At 40.6% G+C, this 27,544-nt stretch overlaps 1 protein-coding gene across 3 annotated transcripts in view; it reads right to left on the reverse strand.

The window, feature by feature from the left end:
* Positions 1 to 3,942: 3,942 nt before the first annotated feature.
* Positions 3,943 to 27,544, reverse strand: part of plxna3 (plexin A3) — a 143,415-nt gene continuing 119,813 nt past the window's right edge. For all 3 annotated transcript variants that reach the window (XM_085393779.1, XM_085393780.1, XM_085393781.1), the window contains exons 15-38: positions 27,215 to 27,405; positions 26,424 to 26,572; positions 26,228 to 26,348; positions 25,804 to 25,940; positions 25,537 to 25,707; positions 25,357 to 25,450; positions 24,998 to 25,117; positions 24,705 to 24,824; positions 24,480 to 24,623; positions 21,566 to 21,800; positions 21,345 to 21,487; positions 20,134 to 20,289; positions 19,889 to 19,989; positions 19,477 to 19,543; positions 19,044 to 19,190; positions 17,281 to 17,440; positions 15,882 to 15,985; positions 14,402 to 14,498; positions 12,878 to 12,955; positions 12,298 to 12,410; positions 11,841 to 12,010; positions 11,522 to 11,734; positions 10,865 to 11,015; positions 3,943 to 10,537 (exon numbers count right to left, since the gene is read on the reverse strand). In XM_085393779.1, the coding sequence (XP_085249905.1) occupies positions 10,442 to 10,537; positions 10,865 to 11,015; positions 11,522 to 11,734; positions 11,841 to 12,010; positions 12,298 to 12,410; positions 12,878 to 12,955; positions 14,402 to 14,498; positions 15,882 to 15,985; positions 17,281 to 17,440; positions 19,044 to 19,190; positions 19,477 to 19,543; positions 19,889 to 19,989; positions 20,134 to 20,289; positions 21,345 to 21,487; positions 21,566 to 21,800; positions 24,480 to 24,623; positions 24,705 to 24,824; positions 24,998 to 25,117; positions 25,357 to 25,450; positions 25,537 to 25,707; positions 25,804 to 25,940; positions 26,228 to 26,348; positions 26,424 to 26,572; positions 27,215 to 27,405 (3,278 nt within the window). In that variant the 3' untranslated portion in view covers positions 3,943 to 10,441. The remainder of the gene's footprint in view (positions 10,538 to 10,864; positions 11,016 to 11,521; positions 11,735 to 11,840; positions 12,011 to 12,297; positions 12,411 to 12,877; positions 12,956 to 14,401; positions 14,499 to 15,881; positions 15,986 to 17,280; positions 17,441 to 19,043; positions 19,191 to 19,476; positions 19,544 to 19,888; positions 19,990 to 20,133; positions 20,290 to 21,344; positions 21,488 to 21,565; positions 21,801 to 24,479; positions 24,624 to 24,704; positions 24,825 to 24,997; positions 25,118 to 25,356; positions 25,451 to 25,536; positions 25,708 to 25,803; positions 25,941 to 26,227; positions 26,349 to 26,423; positions 26,573 to 27,214; positions 27,406 to 27,544) is intronic.

Consider the following 27,544-nt stretch of genomic DNA (forward strand, 5'->3'; position numbering starts at 1 on the left):
AGAATCCAGTTAGGAACATCCATCCAAAGCTTACCCAAAGTTGGTTCTGGCAAAGCAGGGCATCCTTTTCTCCAGCATTGTTTTCCAGTTCCTCCTGTTGGAATCCAGATGCCACAAGTCAAATTATATCAGTCAATCAACTAAGCTTTTGTATATACTACTAAGTGTTTCTGCAACTTTAATTTCTTCTGAGGTGCTCCCTCAGAGATAAGATATATATTCTTGGCAGGGACTCCTGCATCTACCAAAGGGTTTCCTCTGAGTTGGGAAAACCTCCAAGGGGAAGTGCTCAGGAGGCATCCTGATTAGATGCCTGAACCACCTCATCTGGCTTCTTTCGACACAAAGGAGCAGCAACCGCACTCCGAATTCCCCCTGGATGTCTGAGCTCCTCAGCCTATCTGTTTGACCCAAGCCACCCTATGGAGGAAACTAATTTTGGGTACTTGTATCTGCGAGCTTTGTCGGTCACTTCCCGGAGCTCCTGGGCACAACTAAATGAAATTAAAAGCTTGCTTTCTGGCTCAGCTCTCTCTTCACTACTGCTGGGGAATATGTTTGATCAACGAGGGCTCTCGTAAAGATAAATCTCTTTTTGCTCTTCAACAAACAACAATAATCAATAACCAAGCTGTAATTTCTTCTCCTTGATTCTGTTTGTTTCTCAAAGCTGACCTTTTCAAATCTCATGAAATCACTGGACAAAGCTGTCAGCTCTCTTTCCGTCCCTCCATCTCTCTCATTCCCTCTCTCGGCCTCGGGCGGATTTTAATCAAGAGTGTTTCCTGATAATGAAAACCTGCGATAACGACTCTTTTCTTGCTGCTGATAAGCACCGCAAAGCCTGGATCATTGTTCTCCATTAATTAGCCTGTACCCTTGCCAGTATTTGATGGGTTGACGCCGACACAGCGGGAGAGTGACCCTGGAGTCATCTCACAAATGAGCAGAAAATTGTCTGATGTGTGAGGAACTGGCACCGACACAAATGTGACTGTACCTTCACAGAAACTGAACGCCGTTTCTGTCACTACTTTATGGATTTGGACGTTGTTTTTGATGTTTCCACACTATATACACTCCGTCCCCCCGAGCAGAACCAGAAGAAACACCAAACTTCAGTTCAACTTTTCCATTACACTTTAGTGAAATCACACAAATATACAAACTCAGCAGAAGGCAATGGCAATGATATAAAAACTGACACAGGCTATTACATGAAGATTCATCATCATCGTCATCATTACATTTTAATTCAGCAAAAATGACAAATAAAAACAAGGCAATGGCAAATGGTCTCAAAAAATGGGCCCTGAATACATCCTGGAAAGCGCTGCATCAAGGCGACATGTATTTCTGCGTTTTTAGTTTTCAAACAGAACAAAAACTGTTTTTCCAGGCAGAGAGATGAACGGCAGCGCTGCAGAGCTGCTGGCGGCAGATCAGGAGGCTTCGATGGTGGGTTTCGTAGTTTCACACATTCTTTGTGTTGCATATGAAAAGAAGGTCAGCTGGTTATGAGAAAATGTAAAGACCTGCTGAAGAGATATGTTTATATTATAGTATTTTGTGTGTTTTGTTACATTTGGTTTCATATCTTCTATTTTTCTGTTTTTATTCATTTATTCTGAAAATTGCATTGCAGGATTTTATCCCTGCATTTGAAATAATTCATCTCCTCACTTCAGTCAAGCTACAACCGAGACTGTGTGTGGATACTTTCAATACCATTTTCTTTGTGTTTGATGGGAAAACATTTCTAAAGGAAACTGGTCTGGAATGATTGACCAGAAGGTTTGTTGAGGCTGGAAATAATATGAACAGGTGATAAATGCTGATAAGGCAACATGATAAATCCTTTTGTTTGTTCTTTTAATTTTCACAACAAAGACGACATCAAACTATCCTTCTTACTACATTTTTTAGATTTCTCGCACTACAACTTGGATTTTGCTTTAAGCCACCTCCAAGCAGAAGCCCTCACTGGGTTTCATGAGCTCTACAGTTACTGACTGGGCAGTTATTTGGGTAATTTAGAAATGGAGACATTTTTAATGCGCTTAACATCGTGACAGGATTAAACCCAAACCATGATCCTATTCTAAACCTAACCACACAATGGACCAAAACAGGAACTTCAAGCTATAAAAAACAGCAAACTAAGTGAGAAGATATTGCAATCGCAATTTCATTGGACAAATACGTTTCCCTCAGCACACGACTGACACGGCGTTTAGTTGTACAGTAAAGTTTTAGGTGCCTCAATTAGCAGTTAATCTGAATGTTGTAAACATGTAAGAAATTAGCAGAAAAGTTCAGGATTGCTTGAAAGTTGTGACAGTTTGTGAAAATCTAAAAACATAACACATAAATACTGAAAGAAGCCTATCATTGGTTTTTGTGACAGGTTATTTCCAGCCAAAACTGAAAAAAATGAGTATAATGGTGGAGGACAAAAAGTATTAATTTGTTTGTGGCAGATGGTTTTTAAAAGGGAATGTTTTTATTTTGTAAAAGTAAAATGTTTAAATCTTACATTTATGTGTAATTACTAATGAAATAATGTGATTTTTGGACTGTCGCGCATGGTCACCTGTTTTTTTAGGTTATATATTTATTATATATCTAAAAAAGAGCTATACATGACATCTACAGTCATGCTGACAGCCATGCCCTGTACAATAAACATCTTGCATTTTTGATTATATCTTTTTATAATTATCATGAGACAGCTGCTATTGAACTTCAAAAATTGCAGCTCTACCAAATTTTAGTCATAATAATATGTGGCATCCGGCCGTGATTCATAAACTAGATTCACCGTCAGCTTCCTAATAAATAATGACAGGGATTTATCAAAGTTTGCTTGGTGAAGCCTCATGATCCAACGCTCGCAGCACCCCAAACACCGCCTGAATGAACAATCAGATCCTGAACTAAGACACAAGATCCAGTGTGAGCGGCGCTTCTCGACTGGTGGTTCAGGGACCCAGACCAGGACTTTTGGACTGTGTGTTTAAAATCCAGGACTATATTCTGAAAGTGCTTATAGATAAAATTTATTTGAATGCTGTGGATCCTGATGGCACAGCAACCAAGAAGCCTCCGCTCAGAATATTAATAATAATTATAACTGTAGTAATAATAATCATATTATGGTACAATAAAGACATCTGACCCCCCCGTTTGAGCTCAGAGGGGAGTCCAGTGATTCGCTGTTGCTATGGTACAATGAAGCCCGCTGGGATCCGCTGTTGGCTCAACTCGTCTGTCAGTCACCCAACTGTCTGTCTGGAGTCTGCAGGGGTGGGAGGGGCCTAATGAGGTGGGGTCAGCCAGCTCCCATTGATTTCCAATGGGAGGTCAGTGCAAGTTTTCTGTAGGGAAACTCTCTGACCTACTTCTGCTGCTGATTACTGAACCTCCCGCAGATTATTAATGGCAGTTATACCATTGAGTTTAATCTACCATTAGTATAAAATGGATTTTTTTCCCACAGGAATTCAATGAAAGCTTTACAATGTGACTTGCATCTTAAGATACCATTAATGATAAATTGTTGGTTAAGAAATTTCCCAGAAAGTTAAGAATTATGGTCAGATTCATCTAAATGATAAACAATACATAATATGAAAGTGGATTTGTTCTCCGTGGTCACCTGATTGTTTCCAAAGAATCTGATAAATATGTCGAACTCTTCATTGGGTATTGATTCCATTACAGATGGACGATAAACTCTTCATTAGGTTTGAAGGGGACATTTTTGTAGTTTCTAGCACTGATTTCAAATCCAATTCTTCGAAATAACACAATGGATGGAAATATAACAGAAAAATAGAAAAATCCATTTTTTAACCAATGGGGGATTAGTGTACAGTAAGAATACGATGAATGGAGCAACTAGTTTCAAATAAGAGATTCCTAAGAAAAAATACAAAATGATAAACATTAAATCAACTTGTTTATTTTCTGTCAAAAATAAGAACAACACCATTATACTAAATGTATTTTTGTCAATTGATCTTCAGTGGGAGAGCTCCATTTCCCTGCTGATGTCTTTCCCCAACCCCTTCTTTGCTTTTAAAACTCCTTAAGAACATCGTCTGGTAAGGAGTCGAACGATTCAACAACTCGTCAGACGGTTCGCCATGTGAGTGAAGTGAGTCTGATGGGCGATTCTGATCAATAAAATTGATCAGTCTCTCTGCCTCCTTCTTGGTTAATAACTCCAGGCTGAGAGGAAACAGACAGACGGATGGATTTGATGAATTGACTATGTGCACGATGGGAAATGACCGACTGAACCAGAACGATTTGTCACATTTCTCAATGTTTTTCGACACGTCCTGTTTCTGACTGCTCTTAAACTGGACATAAATGCAGGAAACAAGTAATGAGTTAAAAAATTAAAATGGCAAGAATGAATATGAAGTGTGACCAACAGTTCTGGCTGTTTCCCAGGCTGCACATGGACTGTTTTATGACCTGTTAAAGTGTGTGTGTGTGTGTGTGTGTGTATATATGTGTGTGTGTGTGCGCAATTAACGTTTGATGCTGTTGGGCTCTTCCTTCTGCTTTAACGCTGTACAAACTAATAAAACTGTCTACATCCTCCAACAATAAATATAACCCATTGTAAAAAATAAATTAAAACAAAAATAATAAATATCTCACCACTGGAGAATGTTAAAAACGCTGAGTTGTGTGTGTGTGTGTGTGTGTGTGGATGGATGCACGTAAAACAGGGTGTAAATCAATCTGTTTTTTGTTTTGTTGTCACAGGAATTTAACTTCGCTCTCCTTCAGTCTCTGTTGCCTCCTCCCAGGTGCACGTGTGTGTTCAGAGGATGGACATGATGTTAAAATGTACACACACACATTCTTGCTACCACAGTGGAAACCCACCCAAGCATCGTTTTATCCCAGCTGAATTTAAACTTGATTGTAAAGGTTTTCTTTTCCTATTCACTTTATTTGCTAGTATTCTTTGTACCGAAGTCTGTTGGCGGCTGACATCAGATGGAACCTCTCAGGAGTTTGTGAGATGCGTTCAGTGCTGCACCAGGAAAGAGTGTCACTACATCTGACGAGCCCGAGCTTCATGGACGAAATGCTTCCATTACCATTCGTTGGTTTGCCCAACTAAAAGCAGGATTCAGGTATCAAAGAAAAGTGGAATATTGGCCTTGGTGCAAATGGAACATCTGGAAATAAAATCATGAGCTCAGTCTCATGGCAATTCATGAATGCATGATGTAAAATAAATCTGTTATTTTCGTTGCCACAATTTAAGGCTACCAATAGGAATTTTTAATCATAGCAACTCAGCTTAATATCTGCAATTAGCATGAGGATTGTTTTTTCTGGACAAACAACAAAGAAATACAAATTGGCGAACTACTCAACCACAAGAAAACTCCTTCTAGAAGCAAGTTGTGACAGCCATCTTGGAAACTCCTATAGGCAATTATGTTGAAGCCCCTAAATTAAACGTGGAGACAGTCCCACCATTAATTCCTATGACAGCATAAAAACTACATGCAGGGAACCACAACTTAAATCTGTAAAAACTGCTTTAAGTAGATCCAGCCTTTCTGCTACAGTAAGTAGTTATCATAGTTATCATAGTGTGGCTGTTGATAGGCTCATTGATCCGAAAGTGCCAATCAACAGCTGATCTTTTCAGGACTTTTTGCAGGAGATTTCTTGTAATGTCTCTGCCACAAACCAGTCCTTGCCCAGACGAAAATGCAACATGTAATTAGCGTGCTACAAACTGCCAGCTCTTGACATGCTAGCTAGCCAATCGCTCATTTGTTTATCCACGTGTAAGTATGATCAGCAGAGGGGGGCTGAGCTGCTGAGATGATGGTCTGGTCAGTTCTGGTAATTTGAGGGTATCTCATTAAACAGCATAAAACTAAAAAGCTATAATTTTAAAGTCACATCTTGTGCTGTTTAATGTTCATGCTAACATAAAAAAGCTACATTGGCACCAATGCTAAAAACAGATTCATGTTATGCAACTATTGCCATGACACTAGGAGTGCAGGTATAACAGAAACAGTCTTTAGTATTTGCCCCTGCACACCTTTAGTCATTCCTGCCCCTAAAACTTTTACCTTCCATCCTCTGATTTCTCTCTATAATGAACTTTACGTTCACACGAGTAACTGAAATGAGCATGGAGCGTTTTTGCCTCCTCTTCTTCTCAGAGACCTTTCCTTCCCCAGTCGGTTTGATGGATGACGTTGCCTCCATCTTTTTTCGGCCTGATCAGTATTCTCCCTCTCTCCTCCCTCTCAGTATTCCGGCAGCATCTCCCTCCATCCTTCCTCCTCACACTTTAGCATGCAAAAAGAGAATCTGACCTCCCGCTTTCATCCTCAACCTCCCGTGTTACTCTAACATTTATTTCTCCTATTTACATTTGAAGGAATTCAGGTTTTCTTTTTCACCTTTTGGCACAAAAATACCCCTTCTCTCTGCAGTTCAACAATAATTTCTCCTCTTCCTCACTTTTCAGCATGCAGAGGGAGTTTACTCCTGCCCTACAGTTTATATGCATCGCCCAGCACCTTTTTTTTTCAGTATTCGCTGGTTTTCTTCTCTCCTCCACCTCATCGCTGAATTATATCCGATTTATCTGTTCTTGATGACTTTGAGTTTAAAGGGCGAGCTGAGATTTTCATTATTTTTTTTACAAAAAGACTGGAGATCTGATTTGAGATTTCAAATGCATCAAAGATACAGATCAGGTGATTTAAACGGTGCAACTACAAAGAAAAAGATTTTTAATTGAGCTGCAGATACGATCAGTGATCTAATGGCTGAGTTTCCACTGCAGCAGCAGCAGGAAAACACACACACACACACACACACACATACAGGTTGGTGAACAGTGGTATTGGTATGGTAGTGGCTTCCCTCCCTGTTCTACAATTAATCATCTTAAAGGCAGTCTTTTATCAGGACCCTTTCCTCCTTTTCCTCAATCCTCCCTCCCTCACTCAGGTCCTTTTGGCCCCAAAGATTCAAACGACAGTGAAACATCAGCAAGAAAGAAAAAACAAAAGGTGCTTGGTTGCTCTATGGCATTGCAGAGAGCCAAAAGACAGATGCTTCATGGTGGAAGAACATTTTCACGCAAAAAAACTGGCTTTAAGTTTTGACAACCCCGTTGAGTTTTTTTTCACAGCTTGGTAAAACCATTGATGTTTCGGGTTTTCTGTGGTTTGCATATAGGACTAACCTGCAGGTTACTAACCTGGACACCATCTTACGCTAAAGATATGCTTTCTGGGTTATTTCTCATTCTCAATTTAAATCTACAAACACCATGTGTGTGTACAACTTTTTTTTACCTATTAGTTTTCCTCTTGTGTATAAAAATGGTCTACACTTTACGGTCTACATTCAGTCAAACCTCTCATCAAACATTTTTTTTATACATTAACATTAATGACATTTTCTGGCAATCAGCTGTAAGTTGGCAGAAATATGCAAGAACTTTTCTGGCTTTTGAACTATATTTAAACACACCAAAAAAGTTGAGGACCTAAAATCTTGTTCCTGTTAGAAGCTTAAACGTGAAAGGCCCTGAAGCAGTTTGCATCTTATTTAAAAGGGGAAAGCAAAAAAATACATACCAGTCTTCCACTGGCACACATTTACACAACATTAGTTTTGACTGACCAGTTCTGGTGCAAGTTGTTTGCTGGATGCCATATAGTTCGACAGAACTAGAAGATTAAAATCTGCCTCAAATCATTGTTGAGTAGAGGTTAGTTTGTGTTTTTAGTTTTCAAAAGGCCAAATACCTATGCAATCAAACTACATCCCAAACTGACCTTTGGGCAATATTTACAAGCCAGTTTCATGATGTGAAAATGTTCTACCACACAGGTGGGACTGGGAGGTTGAAGGGTGCATTGTTGCCATGTTGGAAAGGCCGACGTTCACACAGAGAATAAGAGCTTTTCACACAGAGCTTTTCTGAGTTGCAGTAGTTCCAAACTTCTTCATGAGCATAATTTTTACTTGTAAGGTTTTAGAACTTAGGTGTGTGAAAGCCCTGGATGAGGCAACAAAAGCTCAGACTCCATCTGAAGCGCTGCCTATAACGCTACCCAAACCTTCAGGACAAACCTCCATCCAATGCCGCTCTGGAAATCTGTTCAAACAAACAACCAGTTTGGCAAATAAAAGCACCAAAAAGTTCAGTTTGTTTCCTCATCTTCCACATACAGAGCTTCTAACACAACAGACTCCAGTTGAATCCAGTTTGGTTGGGTCTGGGCCTGATCCGATGGTGAGGGGACGGTCTTGGTTTGGCTTGAACCGTCGCTCTGCCTCCTGGCTCTTGCTCTTCCTCCAGATTCTGATGTAGCATAACGTTCAGTATACAAGTTCAGCTCTTTAAAATCCATACCGTCAAATCCACAAAGTTCTTATTACATGTTAACATTTCAATATTTTTTTCCTTTCTTTTGTATTCTTTTTTTATACTTTGTCATCATTATTATCTTTCTTTTTTTTGTTGTTTACAATTATGGCCACAAGTCTTAAGAGTTCTTGAGTCCGGTCCGGCTAAAATTCTATTCCGGGTTGTTTTCAGTCCGGATTTGGTCCAAGTCCGGTCCAGTTCTGATGTGATCCGGTCCGGTCTTTACATGGCACTGGGCTTGTAGCTCTGCACAGTATTTCCCCCTGGGCATGTTTAGCATGGTGCTGTAAAGCATGGCTGTATATGTATGTGCAAGGTCTGTCGATAAAGCGCTGCACCAATAAACGTCAAAGTTTGTATCCAGGACCCCAGCGTCTAGGTTCTTGTGGGCCTGAAAAATGCCTGTTACTCCACTTTTGGAGATTTTTTCTGTTGAAAAATTCTACAGTCAACCTACTTATTTACAGACCTTGCCTGTGTGCCTGTGCTGGAATGTATTCAAAACGTAATGCTATATTCGTTTATATTCACTTCTAGTAAATTATTCACAATTCTGGCGAATTCCACAGTCTTGATTGGTCGGGCAGTACATTACTAAAGAGTCTTCTTGGCCAGTAGGATGGCCAGAGGCCAGCATGACTGACCAATGATGGAGGGTCGAGGGTCGAGGACGAGCAGGAATCAAAGGTGGGGAGAAAGAGCGAAGAAGGAAAGAAAAGGAAGGTAGAGAAGGAGTAGGACGAGGAAAATTAGGAGGTAAACTTCTGATGGACTGTGAAGAAAAGAGGGAGGACGGGAAACGGTTATGGACACAGGTACTGGTCTGTCAGTAGGCATCGGGCTCAGTGTGCTGTGGTATAGAGTGATTGTCCAGAGAATCGAGTGGTTATTTAAACAGCAACTTAGAAACATTTAGATCCTGACGAGGCTTGGCCGAACAAGTCCAAGGTCAAGTTATATCATCTCCCTTCAGAGTCCTTATTACTCTATGTCCAAATCCTCTTAGCATCCAGTGATTTCAAGTTAAGGTCAAGCCATCGGTTTATTGGACATTTTGCTTTATTTGCTTTCGTCTTCTTCATTAAAGCTTAAAACAACCAACTGAATCCAAAAAAGTCCACGGTAGGGTCAGATATTCCAAATCGGTGACTTGACTTTGTCGCTTCCAGCCTCAAGTTCTGACCTGACTTCCTTACAGTGGATTCTTCCAGACAATGCTAAGGGTATGGTTGAGGATAAGTGGTCCAAAGTTACGACATCAGTAAAGAGGCTTTGAACCTCTGTGGTAGGCCTTGACTTAGCCCTGGACTTGTTCAGATTATGATGAGGCTCTTAAAGTTCAATCCAGCCTGTTGTGTTTTTCCTGTGACTGTCTGACCATAGGCGTAGTTTCTTGATCCTTCAGACAGAACAAGCTTTTCAAAGTGTAGTCTGTAGCTTTCATGGAAACTTGATCCGACCTTTCAACCAAGCACCTGTTAAGTTCCGAAGCAAGCTGAAGTCAGGTCACTTTGTTCTCACGTCACATCCACTGTTCGGAGAAACGTGACACAGTCTTTAGCCCACAGCTACATCCCCTTTGTTTGATCCCTGCTTGCAGTAAAATCAAATCCAAACTGACAGATGCATCTAGAAGGGTTATTTTTTGCCCCCAAATGACTCAAAGTTCCATAGTAAATGTATCCGCATCGGTTTGGAAATCAATTTTCCACCCCAAAAATCCACCAAATGGAGGTAGTTGGGGTCCCACCCAGCCAGTCGATCTTCAAGTCAATCAATCCATCAACTGACAAATAAATTACTGATAGATTGATTGCTAATGCAACTGGAGCTGCGGCTGTCAGTTCGGTCCAACATGGAGCAGTTCGGCTGACTGTTTAAACAGTTCAGAAAAACCAAATGCCCTCATTTCCCCCTCCCCCATTCATCTTCCCACGCGCCCCCCCCCCCCCCCCCATCCATCAATCCATCAGTCCATTCATCCTTCCCCTTCTCTCAGCTGCTTCCAGACATCAGATTGATGGCTTGCTCCAGTTTGTGCCTCAGTTTGTGTTTGCGACAGTACCCATCCCGGTCCAGTGCTGTTAGGATCTGCACATGCGGGAAAAACAGAAGAAATGATATCAGCTAAGGGTATTGCTTCATGTCCCTGATATAAACAAACTTGTTCGTGCATCAGTGAAAATGTTATTTTGATAGAGGTGCTACGAGTGGTTCAGAGGATGTGGGAAAGGATCGTCTTGCTCAAGGTCAGGGTTGGATGACTAGCTGATTTATTATTTTACTGCCATGTAAGGTAAGTTGATGAGGCAAGTCTTAAGGGGAACCAAAGAACTGGAAGGTCGTGTTAGTTGCTTTTACAACATCAGTCATGTAGCGAATGCCAATGTCAAACCTCAAAGTTACTAACTCACTCACCTCTTCCTTGTACTTGTTGATGTAGAAGTAGAGCTCGCTGAGTGCACTCAGTGTGTTGAACTCATTTCCGTGGAGTCGGGACTGCTCCACCAGGTATGCGTCCATGTCCTGATCGCTGATGCTAGGCATCTTGGCTATATCCCTGTAATACCTGAAGGACACAGACAAAGTTAGCTGTGGTGACTAACTTCAGACTTTAACTGCATCAGCAAGTTAATGTGTAGCTTTTGGGTTAATTTACCAGGATAATTACCCAAGTCGCCAGCTCTAATGGTGTAATATTTTTACATTTTGCATGAGCAGGCCTTATTAATCATCAGCACTAATTAATGTGATTATGACCCCATACTATTATTCTAATAAGGCAAGAGTCTCAGTCTCTGCAAGCCTTTCTTCTTTCTTTCTTTCTACAGTTCTGCTCTTCAGAATGTAAATTAAGCTGTAGTAGCTACTTTAACATATTAATTCTGACAGGTTATATTGATCAGTCACTTTCTTGTCATAGGGCATCAGCTAATATTAGCAGGTTAGTTAACTGGTTATTTACACCTAAACCCAGCTCACTCATTTATTTTTCTTAAATATATAAATTAATTAACATGTTAGATACTTGCTTTACACAGGATGTATTAGTTAATAAGTTAGCGTGCTATCTACCTTTCCACCCAGCTCTTGTAGTTGGGGATGTCCTTCGCGTAGAGCAGTTTGTTGGATGGAGAGTCTTTGCCGAGCCGATGTTCAGACGTCGAGCAGGAATCCATGAAGGTCTGAGCGACGACTGACAAGCAAGCGTCGGTGATGCTGCTCTTGTGGATGTCGAACACAAACTGAGGATTCTTAATAACATTCACCCAGAACCTGAGAGGAAGGCTGCAAGAACAGAGAAAAGAGATGTTTTTAAAAAAAACATTTAAACAGCTGTGACTTTACCTTATAATTTTTTTAAAATCCACATTCTTGAGCAACTTTCTCTCACCAGTTGCTCTTCCAGGTGTGTCGGACGTCTGGGTCAGTTATCTGTCGTTTGTCGGCCTGCTCGTCTAAGAAGTCGAACATGTATTTTATGGCCAATGGGAGTGCAGAGCCACGATGGGCGGTGCTAAACACAGTCTCAAACAGGTCATCCACAAACTTCTGCAGCGTCCCCTGTTGGTGCGAGGACCAAAACAAAGGTTTAAATATTTAAAAATTAGATAATAGAAAAAAAAGATCATTAACCAGAAACATTGGACAAATTCAGAAGGTTAAAATTAACATTTTACCTATTTTAATTAAACTAGATTATAATATACAAAATGTACATCTTCTGAAACTACAGTCTCTGCGTACAATGAAGATGATTATTACAGCCATACTTTAAGGCATTACTGTAACTTTAATCTTAAGCCCCACACTGACATCTGTGAAGGCTTGTGCTGTTTTGTTTGAGGTACCTTGGTTGCTAGAAGTCTGGTCAGGTAGATTTCAGAAACCATCTTGCTGCCACGGTCTCCTTCTCTCTGGTCGCTGTGCTCATGATTTTTCACCAGGTGCCACAGTTTAGTTCCTGGAAAGACACAAAGGCTCGATTACCAATCCCAGTTTTCCAGAAGCCACAGAAGTCTCAGTTTTACTCCTTTCTTTGGTTTATTATCAATTTATTTGAAGCAATTACCTGCAAATTTGCCAAAAACTGGCATCACTCTGTAGGTACCCTGTGTCAAACTTTATTTCAGGTGTTATTCATTAACTATAGAACTCCAATATTATCATTTTTGGTATCTAGATAATATAATTTCCTTTTTCTTGGCAGAGTTTTTGTCTGAGATAGACAAAACGTCCAAGTATATCAAAGATCATGACTGTGCTGTCACAGAAGTTAAATGTAATGCTGTCTCAACACAAGCAATGAATCCTGTTCATCTTTCACAGCATCTTTGAAACAAACTTAAAGGTCTAACACATGAAAACACCACAGATGTATCCTAATGTAAAGAAAGTTACTATATCTGAGTATATCTGCTGCCATATTACCAGTTTCCTGGTCTGGGGTGATCATTGGAGCTCTGGATCTCAGGCTGTCGGGACTGCTGGATGTTCTCAGTAAAGACTCTGATGGCACAAACAGAGAGAAAGATGTTCCTGATTAGTCATCTGGTTAGAAAAGAAGAGGCTGAACACTGATTTTGTGAGTCAGTACTGTACTTTAATGGTGAGAACTGAACAACAACATCTGGCCTGGATATAAACTAAACTTTCACTGTTTTCCACACAGCTGCTATAGCTATAAAGGTAAACAGTCATTGTGCATAACTTCCAACAAACCACATCTGTATAACTTGTAACGCCCTCAAAAATACATCTGTGTAAAATTTATTTTCACCAACGGAATGTAAACGCTGTAATCTCGCAAGTGTTATGGATTAAATCAATCTCAGATTATTATTATTTCTGACTGCTGTGTTCCCCATTAATTCGTCTGTAGCGTCTCAGTGAGTTGTGCTAACTTTTACTTTCCACCTCCAAAGTTATTGTGACTCTCAGACGTGTTAAATACATTTATTTCCTCTTCACGTTAACTAGCTGTGGGCAGACACTGAAGGTAGCAAGCTGAGAAGACATGAGAACAAAAAATTCATTTTGATGAGTGAATATCGTGTTAGATTTTCTCTGTCACTTCACTGTCGGTCCAATCCTCTGTGTTTGCTTCCAGTTTTGGAGCCAACTGTTTCCTAAAAACATGTTTGAAGATGGTGATTGATGGTGTTGCCACACTGTCTAAATCAATCACCGTATACTCATATCAAAAGACTAAAGACTAAAAACGCCGTTCTTCTAACTTTGATAGTTGCTAGTTCCTGCTGTGCTCAAACACAAAAGATAGAGACTTCCTGTAGAGGTTGGGTTGTCCGTACAGGTTACCAGTAATCCAGATCATGGTACGAGTTTAAAAACCAGAAGAAGGAGGAAGCATAAAGCATTCTTTAAGTTTGTGAAGACGTTTCAAACCCTCATTACTTTGATTTATAAGCAAATTGAATGGATGCACTGAGCTGCTTTTAGAGCCAGCAGTCCACCACAGTGTTAATACTGTGGCGGATTCAGTCCAAGCGGGCGATGCCATTGGCAGTCATGATAACCTTGAAACTTGAAGGACTCCAGGCTACCTCAGGTTTGTTAAAAACAGATATGCTGGCATTTCTGCAGCGTGTACAGGCAGTACAGCAAATGTTAAATTGCAGTTAAAAAAATGTTTGGACTGTTGCTAAATTAAACTTTCCTCCATTTCTTGAAATATGTGCAATGTGGTAGAGAATGAAAAGTTTGCATGACCTATGAGGAGGTAATAGAAACGGGAAATACAGTCAGGTGAAATAAACCAGAATGATGCATTTGATATATGAAAAGTCTGGAAACCATTAACCCTGCCAATAAAACACGATGCAGAACTGGCCAGCAAGAAAACCTAATAACTGTGTGTGTGTGTGTGTGTGTGTGTGTGTGTGTGTGTGTGTGTGTGTGTGTGTGTATGTGTGTGTGAGCGAGCGCGCTCAGTACCGTATCTGCTCAGCGATCTGGTGAAGGTGAAGGAGTTGGCGATGTTGTAGGCAGAAACCTGCTTCTGGACGAGCGCCACCACGGAGCCGTCTGTTACCTAGCAATGCACAGTGAAACATCAGTTAGTCAGCCAATCGCTCCATCAATCAGCTGACTAATTATCCGTTCAGCCAGTCGATTCTTATCCCGTCCACAATCTTGATAAAATCCACACGTGCCGCTGCAGGAGCTGATGAAGAACACGAACTTGCTCGGAGCTCAAACAGAGAGCGAGGGTGCACAGGCCGCTGAGATTTTAATAAATCGGCAAGAGGAAATGTTTTCAATCTGCAGCTGCACAGTCATTTTACGAGTGCCGTTTAAGTATTATGAAGTGGACTGACTGTATACTTACATTAGACCATTCTTTCATTCTATTACATCTTCAACAGTCTTCTTAATCCTCAAAATGATCTTATACTGTATGTATATTAGATTACATTATGTTACACTATATCACAATACTTCATGCAATAGAATTTTATGTTTCCTTATACTATATAGTATGTTCCATTACATTATGTTAAATATAAGAGTTTTCCTGGATAATGTTACGTAAATCAAAGCTTTGGTGCTGTCTGGGTTCAAAGGTTTGGCTTGTGGTTGTCAGTAGTTTCAAACTGTCTAATTTTCAATTCTTTCTTGTATTTGTGAAAGAAAACTGAGAAGATTTATTGACTTCTTCAAGTAAAACATCTGTTCTTTTCACCAAACAACATGTTCGGCTGGTTTCTGTAACAAAGCAATGTTTCCCATTAGTGTGCAAAAGTCAGGAATTCCACTAAGCTATTAATGAAAGACTTATATGTAATCTTACATAAGGTCTTCAGTTATTAACACAATGGTGCTAAAATCAGGAGTGGAAATATGAACACTACCTTCCTTTTTACTGTATAGTGGAGACATAACCCGACCTGCTGCTGGTAGAAATGTAACTGCACTTTTAAAGCTCTCGACAATTGTGATTGGTCTGTTAAGCACCATTGATTCCAGCTGTGATGTTCAGGATACTTTTTGCTGGAGTGTTTGGGAAAAACGTGTGAATACCACTCTCCTAACATTTTATTTGTCTCCATCGTGCACACAAGTGACTGGCGGCAGCAGCATCAGCCACTTGTGCAGGTTACGGTGTAGGCTGTACAGAAATCCAAATCAGCCGACAGACCGAGGACAGAAACACAGACTAAATACATACAAGGAGTGAAGGGAAGAGGGGAATTAAAGCACTGTGGGACAAGAACAAAGAAAGGAATAAAAAATAGGGAAAATAATAATAAATGGTATTTATGTTAACTAGACAAGATAAACAGTTAAAAGTTTCTTTACTGAAAATGTTTCAAATGTGGAGAAAATATTATATTCTTACTAAAAGGTTTCATGTGGATGAAACTGCTAACAAACAAACTTTCAGGTGATCTCTGCAGTAAATGCACGTCTGTACCTGGTAGTGCGCCAGCGTGTTGAGTCTCTTCCAGTCGCTCTCTATCTTAGTTGTCACGTCTTCGTCCTGCAGGATGATCCTTGTGAGCCGACCCTGACGCCACTCTGACATCACGAGCACAGACAAAGGATCAGAGAACTGTCCACCCAACCCCGAACTGCAGTCGTGTTTTAAATGAACTGGGCTTAAGTTTGACGACTCTCTGCTGGAGTATGTAACTGATTTATTTTTACTGACATTTTATTATTTACTGAAATTCTGATGAATGGGGACCTATTCTCCTCATTTTGTCATTCATACATGTATTCACCTAATTTAATACAATTATTAGATACACAAGTATATTTTGCAGGTGTTGTGTGTCTCAGAAGATGCATTTACCAAGAACTCACATGCGTAGTGACTGTTTACTCGGTGGTACAGGGTTTTTTATTTTTCCCCCACTAGGGATAAATTAGCATCCCCCGACTGGTTTGTAAGCAGTGCTGTCTCTAGGTAAAACCAGCCACAGTGGTTGTGGTTTCTAGCAACTGCTGCAGGCAACTTGTATAAAATTATCGCTCAACTACTTGCTGAGATGCAGAAAAACTGTGAAAGGTGCAATACAAACTGGAACTGAAGTAAAAGTAGTGCTGTGTAACTGTAACAGTCCATTTTAAAAGATGGAACTTTTACTTTGAAGGCTAACGCTTCCTCTTTCTGGTTTGCATTGCGGTTGCCACCAGTTTTGCCTGTTTAGTACCAGCAACTCCAACCGCTTGCCAACCAGTTAAGGAAACCTTTTTATCTAGCCACAGTGGTTGCCAGGGAGTTGCCAACTGGTCTTTAGTCCTGTGTAACTGGGGACTAACTAGCAGCTGGCGGGTTGTTGGGGACATTAAACCCCATCATGCTGAAGACGGGACCTGAGTGGTGATGGTGACGTTAAACTCACTGAGTAACAGTAGCGTCTTACATATAGCAATTGCAATTATGTCTCAAAAACTAGAAAAACAACATTGACTTGTAGATGTTATGCTGTTAAACAAGAAAATATTTTCTGAGCTAATCCAAAGTTTATGTAAAAATCACATCACAGCCACAGAGATGTCATCCATTGGTTAGCAAAGTCCTTTCATAAGTTATAAACCAGTGAACGTACCCGACTGTAGCCACCTTTGTGACTCCGGTAACGACCATTATTACCAAAATAATCTCATGTTCTATTTAATTAGGCTTTGAAACAGCACGGAGGCCATACACTGAGTGACAACTTTGAAACAGCAATACTTCTATCTGCATCCAGTGGAGTCGCCCCCTGCAGGCTATTAGAAAGAATGCACTTTGCAGATGAAAAGCTGCATCCATGTTTTATACTGTCTGCGCCTTTTCTTGAAGTAGGATATCTGTCAGTAGTTACCCAAGTCCATGTCGTCGGCCTGAGGTCTCTGCGAGTATGGGATTCCTTTGTAAACAGCGTCCAGCAGTTTGTCTTTGACCTGAGTGACTGTGTCGCAGTTCAGCACCTTCACTGGCACCTCAGTCCCAACTTCACCCTCAGGGGGGATGCACATCAGCGTCTGAGACGGCGAGAGAGAAAGCAGAGACTCATCTGTCTGCACCAAACTTTATTAAGCTGCTGCTTGTGTGTTTACCACAGTGTTGTCACAGCGAGGAAAACGTCACGGGCTGCTAAATTGGATATTTTTAACCACACACACACACACACACACACACACACACACACACACACACACACACACACACACACAGTCTTTTTCTTTTCGAGGACCCTCACTGACTTAACATGCTCCCCCCCCCCCCCCCCCCCCCACACACACACACACACACATAATTTACATAATTTATAATAATCCCCAGCTGGTGTGTCAAACACTGAACTTTCATTCGCCGCAGACCCCCGACAGAAAACAACGCCGAGTGGTCGTAAACATCCTGCTTCTGTGCTTCAATGATGCTTGTTGCTATGGATACAGTGAACGCAACAAAATCCACTTTGTGGTGAGTTAAAGGACTCATCTGTAACACGTTATAAGGGAGCCTGCAATTTACAGGGTGAGTTTATTGTATGAATCAGGTACCAATAAAACACTGCTGGTTCCTGCTGCAAAATTATGGGGAACAAGTCAGTAGCCAGCTGTGTATTTCAAATAAAATAAGAAACATATTGTACTCATACACTCACACACTACTCAGCTATATCGTATAGCACGCAATTAAAGAGTAACACAGACTGTTCTGGAAAGCACTGCCTCATTTAGTGATATAAATGTTTGTTTTGAGGTTATCAATTACAAAAATTGCATTTGTTTTCTATGAAATTGATTTTTATTAACAGATTAAGTCTAAATTAGTTAAATTAACACAAATGATTGACCTTGGGTAAACGTGGAGGGAACAAACAAGCAAGACAGCCGACAGACTGAGAGCTCTGGCTTAAACGTGCTGCTATAGCATAAACTTATACTGCATATTTCAACACTGCTATTCACTGAAAAACCCCCGACATGGCATGCTGTCATTTAAAACCTTTCTGTTGGGCAATGATACAGAAGGTGCCTGTCAATAAAACAAAGATTTAATGGAGGTAACATCACATTAGAGCTTCACTTCATTATTCAAGGCATCTAAATTAATGAATTCATTTAAAAAAAATCATAAATATCTACAGAAGATTTTTTAACAAATTTAATTATTTCCATTTGTCATTGCATATTTTTAATAGATGGCTTTTTTGGGAAGTTAGTTTAGGTCAAGTCAAAAATCAATTACCCAGTTTGTTTCCAGTATAATGTGTTATTATGGACACGCTGTTATGTTTAGCATTTAGCCGTCAATGGGCCACGAGGACTTGGGTTACTGCAGTGAAGATGATGTATGATTGAAGCTTACATGTCCTTAGCCGCAAATCTTTAAACTGGAAAGTAATGTGAATAAATATGTAGCGTTTTTTGTCTTTTTTAAACGGCCGTGTGCTTTATTTCATCAAATTTCTCTAGGAATGACTTGACAAAGCTAAGGCTGGAAATGTGGTTTATAACTAATAAACAAAACTACCAAAATATGGTGAAACCAGCAGTCTATTCTCACCGCAGCTGCACTCAGTCACAGCTCAAACTGCTGTATTTAATTTTGGTTGGTGTGGGTGCGCGTGTGCGTTACCAGCTGTTTGTAGTCGATCTGCTGTCGGATGAGTTTGTCTTCACTGAGAGAATAACGAGCTTCTCCGGTGATGGCGTCAATCGGTCCCTTCTCCATCTGCTGCTTTATGGCACAATACAGCATGAAGAGAGGCTCGCCCGCACACTCCTGAAGGACAGGAAGAGGGGAGGGAATGAAGGGAAGGAGGGGAGATTTTTTTTAAAAGGAGGAAAGAAGAGAAGGAGGAAAGCCAGGTTTATTACTACAGTTTAATCCTCAAAACTCATCAGGGGGATTTAAGCCAATCCCCTTCATTCCCTATGAATAAATTAGCTGCAGCTCTGATCTGATTGGTCACGCTCAGAGTTGAGAGGCAGACTTTAATGAGGTCAATTAGGGGGAGCAGGAGGAAAGGTAGGAAGGAAGGAAGGAAAAAGCAGAGAGGATGGTGTACCTTGAGGAATCGATGGAGGAGGAAAGTGAACCAGTTCGTCAGCATCTTCTCAGCAACAGACTCGGTCCTAAACACATATATACAGGTCGGAGGTCATTAGTGAAAACATTAACTCCTGCTCTTTCCTGATTGGTCACATCAAATTGGACAGGAAGAGCCTAATGAGATCAGTTAGAGAGCAGGAGGCAGGGATTTGGGGGTTGAAGGAGGAAAGACAGGGCTGCTACACCGGCTTCATAAACAAGGACTTTTATTCTGAAGTAGCTCTTAGACATGGGATGCGACACATTCAGTGCAGGCTGTTACTCAGCCAGACGTGGATTCATTCAGCAGATCAGCTTTAATATTCCAGGTGTGACCACCCACTCACACTGAAAACAGTCAAACTTAAAGTGAACAGCAGGGAACGCACCTCCTCAGCAGCAGTTTGGGATGGTTTCTGTTCTCCAGGTTTTTCTCAATCAGGTCAGCCAGCAGCTGTTTTAACACCACTGTAGCATATTCCATCCGACCCTGAAGAGGCAAAGACAAAGACTTAAACCGCTCAGCAATTATTTACATTTTTTTTAACTCATAATAGGTTTACAAGCCTCTACTGCTATCACTACAGGTGTAGTAACCAGCATAATTAGCAGGCTGTAGCACTGTGACAGATACCTGCAGAGCAGCCATGAGCAGGGAGGCCACGTTCCCCCTGTCTCTCATGGAGAACGACCTCTGAGCCTCCAGCGTGTGGATGAAGGTCAGCAGGAACATCTTGTTGTTCAGCAGCTGGCTGAAGAGACGCAGAGCTTTCTCCACATTGGCTGGAGACTAAACAGATGCATGTGCACTTAGTTATTTAAACACAAACAGAGAGTCGCTCACCAAGAGGTCAGGTCAGAGGTTAAAGATAACATCAGTAAACCAAATAAACATCAACAAATCCACAGTGATATAAATATAAATTCATTATTTAGTTGATAAATCTAAATAAACTAGAAAAATCCTAAACAACCCCCCAAAACCTAAGACCTAAACATGTGGAAATAAATCAGAACAAGGCAAGTTAACCAAGCTAGGACTGAAAAAAGACTAAATTTGTACAAGTGGTTATTAATCTGAAAAACCATCAGAAATTTAAATGGATTTAATAAATAAGCCCGGAGGATGAAAGAAGGAAAGAGCAATAAACTCAACCAGATGACAAAAGCAGAATGAACCTGAATAAACATGAACAAACCTGACAGATGTGGAATAAATCTAAGTAACCCTGAACAAATATAATAAATGTAAGTAACCCTGAACAAATATAATAAATGTAAGTAACCCTGAACAAAGAACCAAACTGAAATAGGAAAAAATGTGAAAAAATAAAAAATAAAAGATGAACAAATCTGTACAACAGACAATAAACCTAAAGATATGAATGAGAATAACCTTCAATAAAACTGACAAAGTTCAAAAACAAAACCTGAAAACAGAACTAAACAAATTTCAATAAACCTAAAGGGGAAATAAATATGAATAAACATAAAATGTTTGAATAAACCTGGTTAAACTAAATAAAATTAGAATAAATATAAATAAAAGATCACAAATATAAATTTTTAAGCCTGAAAGAAGGAGATTTTGTCTTTTTTAAAAATAGAAATAAATAGGAATAAACCTAAAAAAAAAAACAAAACAGTAATAATCTACAGAACTAATTTAAATATAAATCCATAATCAGGGAAGAAAAACTAATCTCTGGAAATTATAGTTCACCAAGTTTAGGAAATTCTTTCCACCTGTGGGCTGATTTGCTGCCACACCCTGTTATTATGATCAGGGAAAAATTGTGGATCCAGAGACTCAAAGATCCGAACATCCTGCCGTATTGTACATACGTCAAGCTCTTTGAGGACGGGGTGTTCTTCTATCCCAGGGAACATGACCCTCATGGTGTATGTCCGATATTCCAAGAAGGGAATCTTCACTCCATCCATGTCATTGGTAAGTTCTTGGATGTCTGTCTGCAGCTCCGCAAAGGCTGCGAGAGGAAGAAGAACATTAAAACAAATCACCACAGAAGGAAGGACTGGAGGTAAGGAAGGAAGGCAGAACACACCCTCTTTGCACTCTAGCGCCACCCGGCTCTCCAGGTTGTCCATCTGCAGCTGGAGGCGTTTGAGCGTGCGGTCGGCATCACGGGTCTTCCTCTTGTAAGCGATCAACACTGCGATGATCGCGATGAGCAGCACGCCTCCGCCTGCTCCGATCCCAATGATGGCAGGCAGCGTCAAGGCACTGTCGGAGTAGATATGGAGCATGCCCGGGGAGTACTCCAGACCACCCACCAAGATCTACAGAAGACAGAACAAAAACGTGTTTATGACACGGTTACCTCCCAACATCAAAGTTTTTTTCCCTTTTGATCAATTTCATAACTTTTTATCTACTTTTGATTATCTCACAGTTGTCATACCTTATTTCAAAGTGCCATAAAGACTCATATTGTCATGAAAGCTTCATGAAATGGACTCTGTGATCAAAAAGTCACATATTTTTCTTATATTAGCCTATTTTAACTGTTAAATCCAGAGTTACATTTAAAACCCTTTAGCTGTCAAAGTCCTGGATGATCATCATGTCTTAAAGACCTCATGATATCATACTATTATACTAGAGCACTTCTCTCTCAAACTGTAGGATTGCTCGAGATATTTAGAGTTTCCAAAAGTCGAATGGGAGACACAGTCGTCTGCTATCAGGCCTCTCTCCTGTGAAACAGCTCCCAATTTGGGTCCAGGAGACAGGCACATCTTATATCTTATATTTTATTCCAGTTATGATCCCATAACTGTGACGCTAATGTGCTTGTTTATACCCGTCCGATAGTTGTGATTCACTAATATTCAGTTTATAATATAAAGCTGTTGTGAACTGGCACAATATGAATAAAACTGTATGGAATTATCTGAATTGAGGCATTTTGCTGCTTTAAGTACAATTCCTCCCTTAAATTACTCTGTTAAATCCTTCATAACTAACACAGTTTAGCTTTGGTTAAAGAAAAACTGTAAAGTTTTAAATGCTGCCATCCACTGTGCAGATGTTACACAGTAACTTTGGTAATGATACTTTGTTGCAGGAGAATACAGATTTTCAGTCTTTTAAAGAGACAAAATTGTAACAAATTATACAGTTAATGTATAAACACACACACACAGATAGATCTTCATGTTATACGTGTTTCATTATCTTTGTTGTCTCTTGTATTAATGTTTCATTAAAGTGTTTCCTCTTTACAGCCTTTTAATATCGATTCTACAACAGATGAAGGTACTATGAACAAACTGATAAATAAATGATAAAGAAGATATGAACAGACGCCGGAGGGGAGGGAGGCATTCTGAAATGATAATCGATACTTTTAATAATATATCAATAGTTTGTCTCGTAGGAGGTTCTGTTCATTGATACCAACTTCACTTTGAAGAGCTCTGTGTGTGTGTGTGTGTTTGTATACATGGTGTTGGGAGGACATGAATGTATGTACAAAACCACTACGTGGGGACAAAAAAGTCCCCATAAGGTAAATCATATAAGTGATAAGAGTTTATTCATTTCTTCCACAGGCTGAGCTGTGTGTATCTCATTCATGTGTAAAGAAATGATTATTTCTTATTATTAATTACATTTTTTTTCTTATATATCTGAAAATGTTCTTGCTTTTGTTTGTTTCGTATTTGTCGGTTATGTATGGTTAAGCTTGGGCTAAATTTAGTCTTCAGGAAATGAGTGTAAGGCAGTGCAATGTCCTCTGAAGTCCAGGAAACATTACTCTGTGTGCGTGTGTGTGTCACTCTATGATATGTGATATTGAACCAATTACCCATGACTCCCTGCGGCTGCACTTAATGACTTTCACCTTTATAAAGACCCCCTCCTTTTCCTCCTTATCCTCCTACTCCTCCTCTTCCTGTCTCTGTTCTCCCTTCAAAAAGTAGTTCACGGCCAGGATACTCAAGTCCATGTAAACACAGTCAGTGTCTATGACTTAGACAAAGTCACATCAAAGCTATTTTAGGCTTGTTTTTCATGTGATACTTTAGTGAATCCTGGTAGATGGAGGAGAAAAGCCAAATCCACTTACAGGTATTCAAAAAACCTTAAAAATATGAGTGAGACCTATTATTCTCATATCCAGCTTTATAATTCCACTGTACTAAAGTAGCTTTCTATTATTCACAGTTCAAAATAATCCTTATTTTTCACATACTGAGTTCACCTACTAGCTAAAACAAGCCATTTTAGGTGTCTTTCATTTCTCCCTGTAAGCCAGCTTTCTTCTCATTGGCTGCCCCTCGTAAACAAAGACATAAACAATAAATAGGTGGCGTTTCTGTGGAGAAATAAGCACATTAGACATGAACTCTTAAAAGGTCTGGAAAAAGCTGACAGAAAGCTTTTCGGAAGCTCAGTCAGGAAATAAATTCAGCATAAAAAAAACCTTACATACACCAACACAAAATATTTATTTGTAATAAGTTGATCTATTGATTTCCTGCTTCATGGTTGGTTCATTTTCTGTTATATAAAGTTGATGTTTGCAGAGGTTTTTACCTGTTTTTGTCCCTTTTATTGGCTCTATGGTCATTTTTTGAATCCTTTTTGGTGTCTTTGATTTGCTCTTTGTGGTCATTGTGGTTGTTTTTTGTTTTGGCCATTTTTTAAATCTCTGTGTAGTCTGAAGCATCCTTATAATGTTTTTTCCTTTTTCAGGTCTTTTTTGTATCTTTGTTGTCTGTTTTTTCTGGTTCCAGCGACTGTTTTGTCTCATTTTTGTATGTTATGGTCTCTTGTCTCTCTTTTCTTGCTTTGTAGTTGTGTGTTTCCTCTTTGTATTTTACAGTTTTGTTCACTTTAAAAACAAAATGTAACAAACTTCCCTTTCCTGTGTCCTGTAACCTTTCTTGATTATTTCTTGCTGTTTTCTATGAATCACTGGTTAAGGTAAGAATGAAGAGGAGATTACTCACCACGACTCTCTTTTCTCCGGTGATATCCGGTGAATCACAAAGCAGCTGGTTCTCTGACACGGTTAGGAGGCAGGGTGACTCTCCAATCAGGACTGTGTAGTTCAGGCGGTTGTTACCAGGGGCAGGAGGGATCAAATTTTTACCCTGAAACACACAGACAAGTTTAGCTGGATCATTCACACATATATGTTGAATATGGATTGCATCAAGTTTGAGAACTCAAACCTTGAGGATGATGGGTGACCCTGGTTTCACCTCGAGGATCCCAGAGTTCCCCAAGGAGTCAAAGGTTGGGTTCGGGTAGTGTGTAAAGGGGGTGGAGTTAAGCACCAGCAAAGAGGACACCTGCACAGGATGAAAATATTAATGTAATGTCAACATGTCATTTAGAGTAAAAATGCTCCACGTGTGTTTTTATCTCTGATCTGTGTGATTCAGGTTATTTTTTTCTTTTGTGCGTGTCATAAGCTTGTACTATGATAAAGTAGAAGGTGCTGCTTGCTGTGGGTGAGCGATACCTGATCGAAGATGAAGCCAAACTCATCGGGCCGCAGCGCCCCCTCTGGCGGGTCGGGTTTAGTGTAGACCAGACCAGGAGCCAAGCATGTCATTGTGCTGTCATTGACTACAGTGCAGTACTGGAGAGAAAACCATGAAGTCCGGTTAGGACGAAGAATGCAGGGTGACTGCAGAGTGCTGACGGCTAAGGTCGCAGCTGAAACTGGTTTAAAACAACATCTCACAAACAAACTTCATCTCCTCAAAACTCCAATAACCTTTATTGTATTTCAGAGCATAAAACCAATAAGTGCTGCGGTACAGTTTAAGGTCCCGATCCTGAACTTGGGAATAACTGAGGTCAGAGTTTTGTTCTTACATTGTTAGTTTCCACTCCTCCATATTTGGCTCTGACTTTGGGCTCCTGGATGGTGTGCAGGTTGGTTCCCGTCACAGTTATCAGCGTACTGCCACTGCGCAAATAACAGACGCACAGGTTACAGATCCATTATCGTGATTGATTATTTGATTAGTGATGAGGAGAATGTGGAGGATTTACTTGAGGATGGTCCAGTTTGGTTCAATGCTGGTGATGGTTGGGTCATCCGTGTATGTGTACTTGGTATCTGTGCTTGTAACCTCGGCCCTATCAATCTTCAGACGGATGGGGGCTTCGCCCGTGCCTGACGTGGAGCTGGGAGTTATGCAAACTATCTCCCGATCAGTTCGTCTGGTGGAGAAAGAGAGATATATCATTGCATCTGGTTATTATTTACCAACAGATATATTACTGGGTGCATGTCAGAGTCAAGAGATCCCAACTAACTTGACAAACAGACACTCCTCCTTGTTTATGTAGACAGTGACAGAGCTGCCGGCATTCAAGTGTCGACCCATCACCGTCAGTCTGGTTCCCCCAGAAACAGGTCCCTTCTCTGGATGGACACGGCTGAAAGTCGGGCTCTGGAGAATAAAACACAAAAGACAGCGGTGGTACATTAAAGAATAAAAAACATCAAGTATCATACAGGAGTTTTTCCACTGTATGATAATTTATAGTCCATTATAATTAACTCGGCTTCCTCCATGCACTGTTAAGACAAGGCAGACCTGAAGATTTAAATTTAAGAAAGTCTAAAATTCCACGAAATCTAATCCTGATAACTCAACCTTTCAGTTTCCATCACAAATAGTGCGAAATGGTGACTTTAGTGCACGTAAACACACCAACAGGATGCTGAAGCACTCACCACGAAGGCGTACGTGTCACTGGAGAAAGCTCGATATTCTTCGTTGCACAAGCCGATGCAGACCTCTACCCGACCGCCTGGAGAGTGAGGCAGAAGAGCCTCGGCCATGTCACAGACGATCCTGCAGACAGAGAGACGGTCAGACGCACTCACACACTCCAACGTGTCCTCATACCAACATGCTGACACCACTGACCTCTCTGCGCTGATGTATTGCGAGGGGATGGGGTTACAGCGGACTCCCGCCACCTGAACATGGGCGATCTCCTTCACCTGAAGACCCAGGTTCTCCCCCTCGATTGTCACCCGAGTCCCTCCTTCCCGGGGTCCTGTCACTGGACTGATCTGTGGGGGAGGGGCGCAGCTTAGAGATCACATGACATCTGTTTCTTGATTTACTGCAGCTGCCACTTACTGTCTGTCCATGTTTTCTTGTTGTCTCAATAAGTTATATTTAAATAGATTTCAAAACAGAGAAAGACACAAATGATAAAAATGTCTGTGCAGTGATTATCCTTTAATAAACAGCATAAACTTAAACAACACATCTACAGGTTTCTATGGGATGGTAGCGCACACCCTCAGGGTCTTTTTAAGGTCATTTTAGGGAGTTGTTTTAATTTTATGATCATTTGTGTTGCATTGTGTTACTTTCCTTGACATAAACAAGGAAGACAAAATATTGTGAACACATGACTTAATGTCTTCTAAAACATGTTCGACTCAAAACATGCAAAAAGCCAACATTACTAGACTGTTTATGTATTAGTGTTCTGGTACTCGTTGGGACAAACAGCATTGTGTAGTATTGAGCAAAGGCCTTGTTCTACCACACAACTGTACGTAATGGCAGAAATGTAAAATCAGGCCAAAATGGGTAAATTAGTTTATTGTTGGTTGTTTGCGATCATTCGAAGAGGGCTTCCAGTACTGATTACAGTGAACTGACAACCCTGCAGCATGCAAGTCGCAGGTTTGATTCCCTACCTTGGTGATGCGTGGGTGGCTGCAGCGCAGGTTGTGTCGGGTGTAGTGCATCCAGTTCTGTTCGGGGGACGGGCAGTGCTGTCGGAGGAGGCACTTCCTGCTTTCGGTGCACCACCCGCACTCGAAGGCAGTTGGAGCTTTGAGGCACTGACCACAGCTGGAGCGCTGAGCCTCACACTTGTACAGCAACGCTGACAAACAGCACACGTTTGATCAGACAGCAGCCAAACACGGCGTATCACAGGTGGAAGAGTCGTATGTGCATTTTTGCTACTGTCAGCATGAAGATATCATGAGGTGATTTTTCACAAAGCAGAAAGTTTAAGAAAA

The sequence above is a fragment of the Rhamphochromis longiceps genome, linkage group LG20, assembly GCF_057381845.1.
Source record: "Rhamphochromis longiceps isolate RC_006_pf linkage group LG20, R_longiceps_female_GT1.1, whole genome shotgun sequence".
Lineage (NCBI taxonomy): Eukaryota > Metazoa > Chordata > Actinopteri > Cichliformes > Cichlidae > Rhamphochromis > Rhamphochromis longiceps.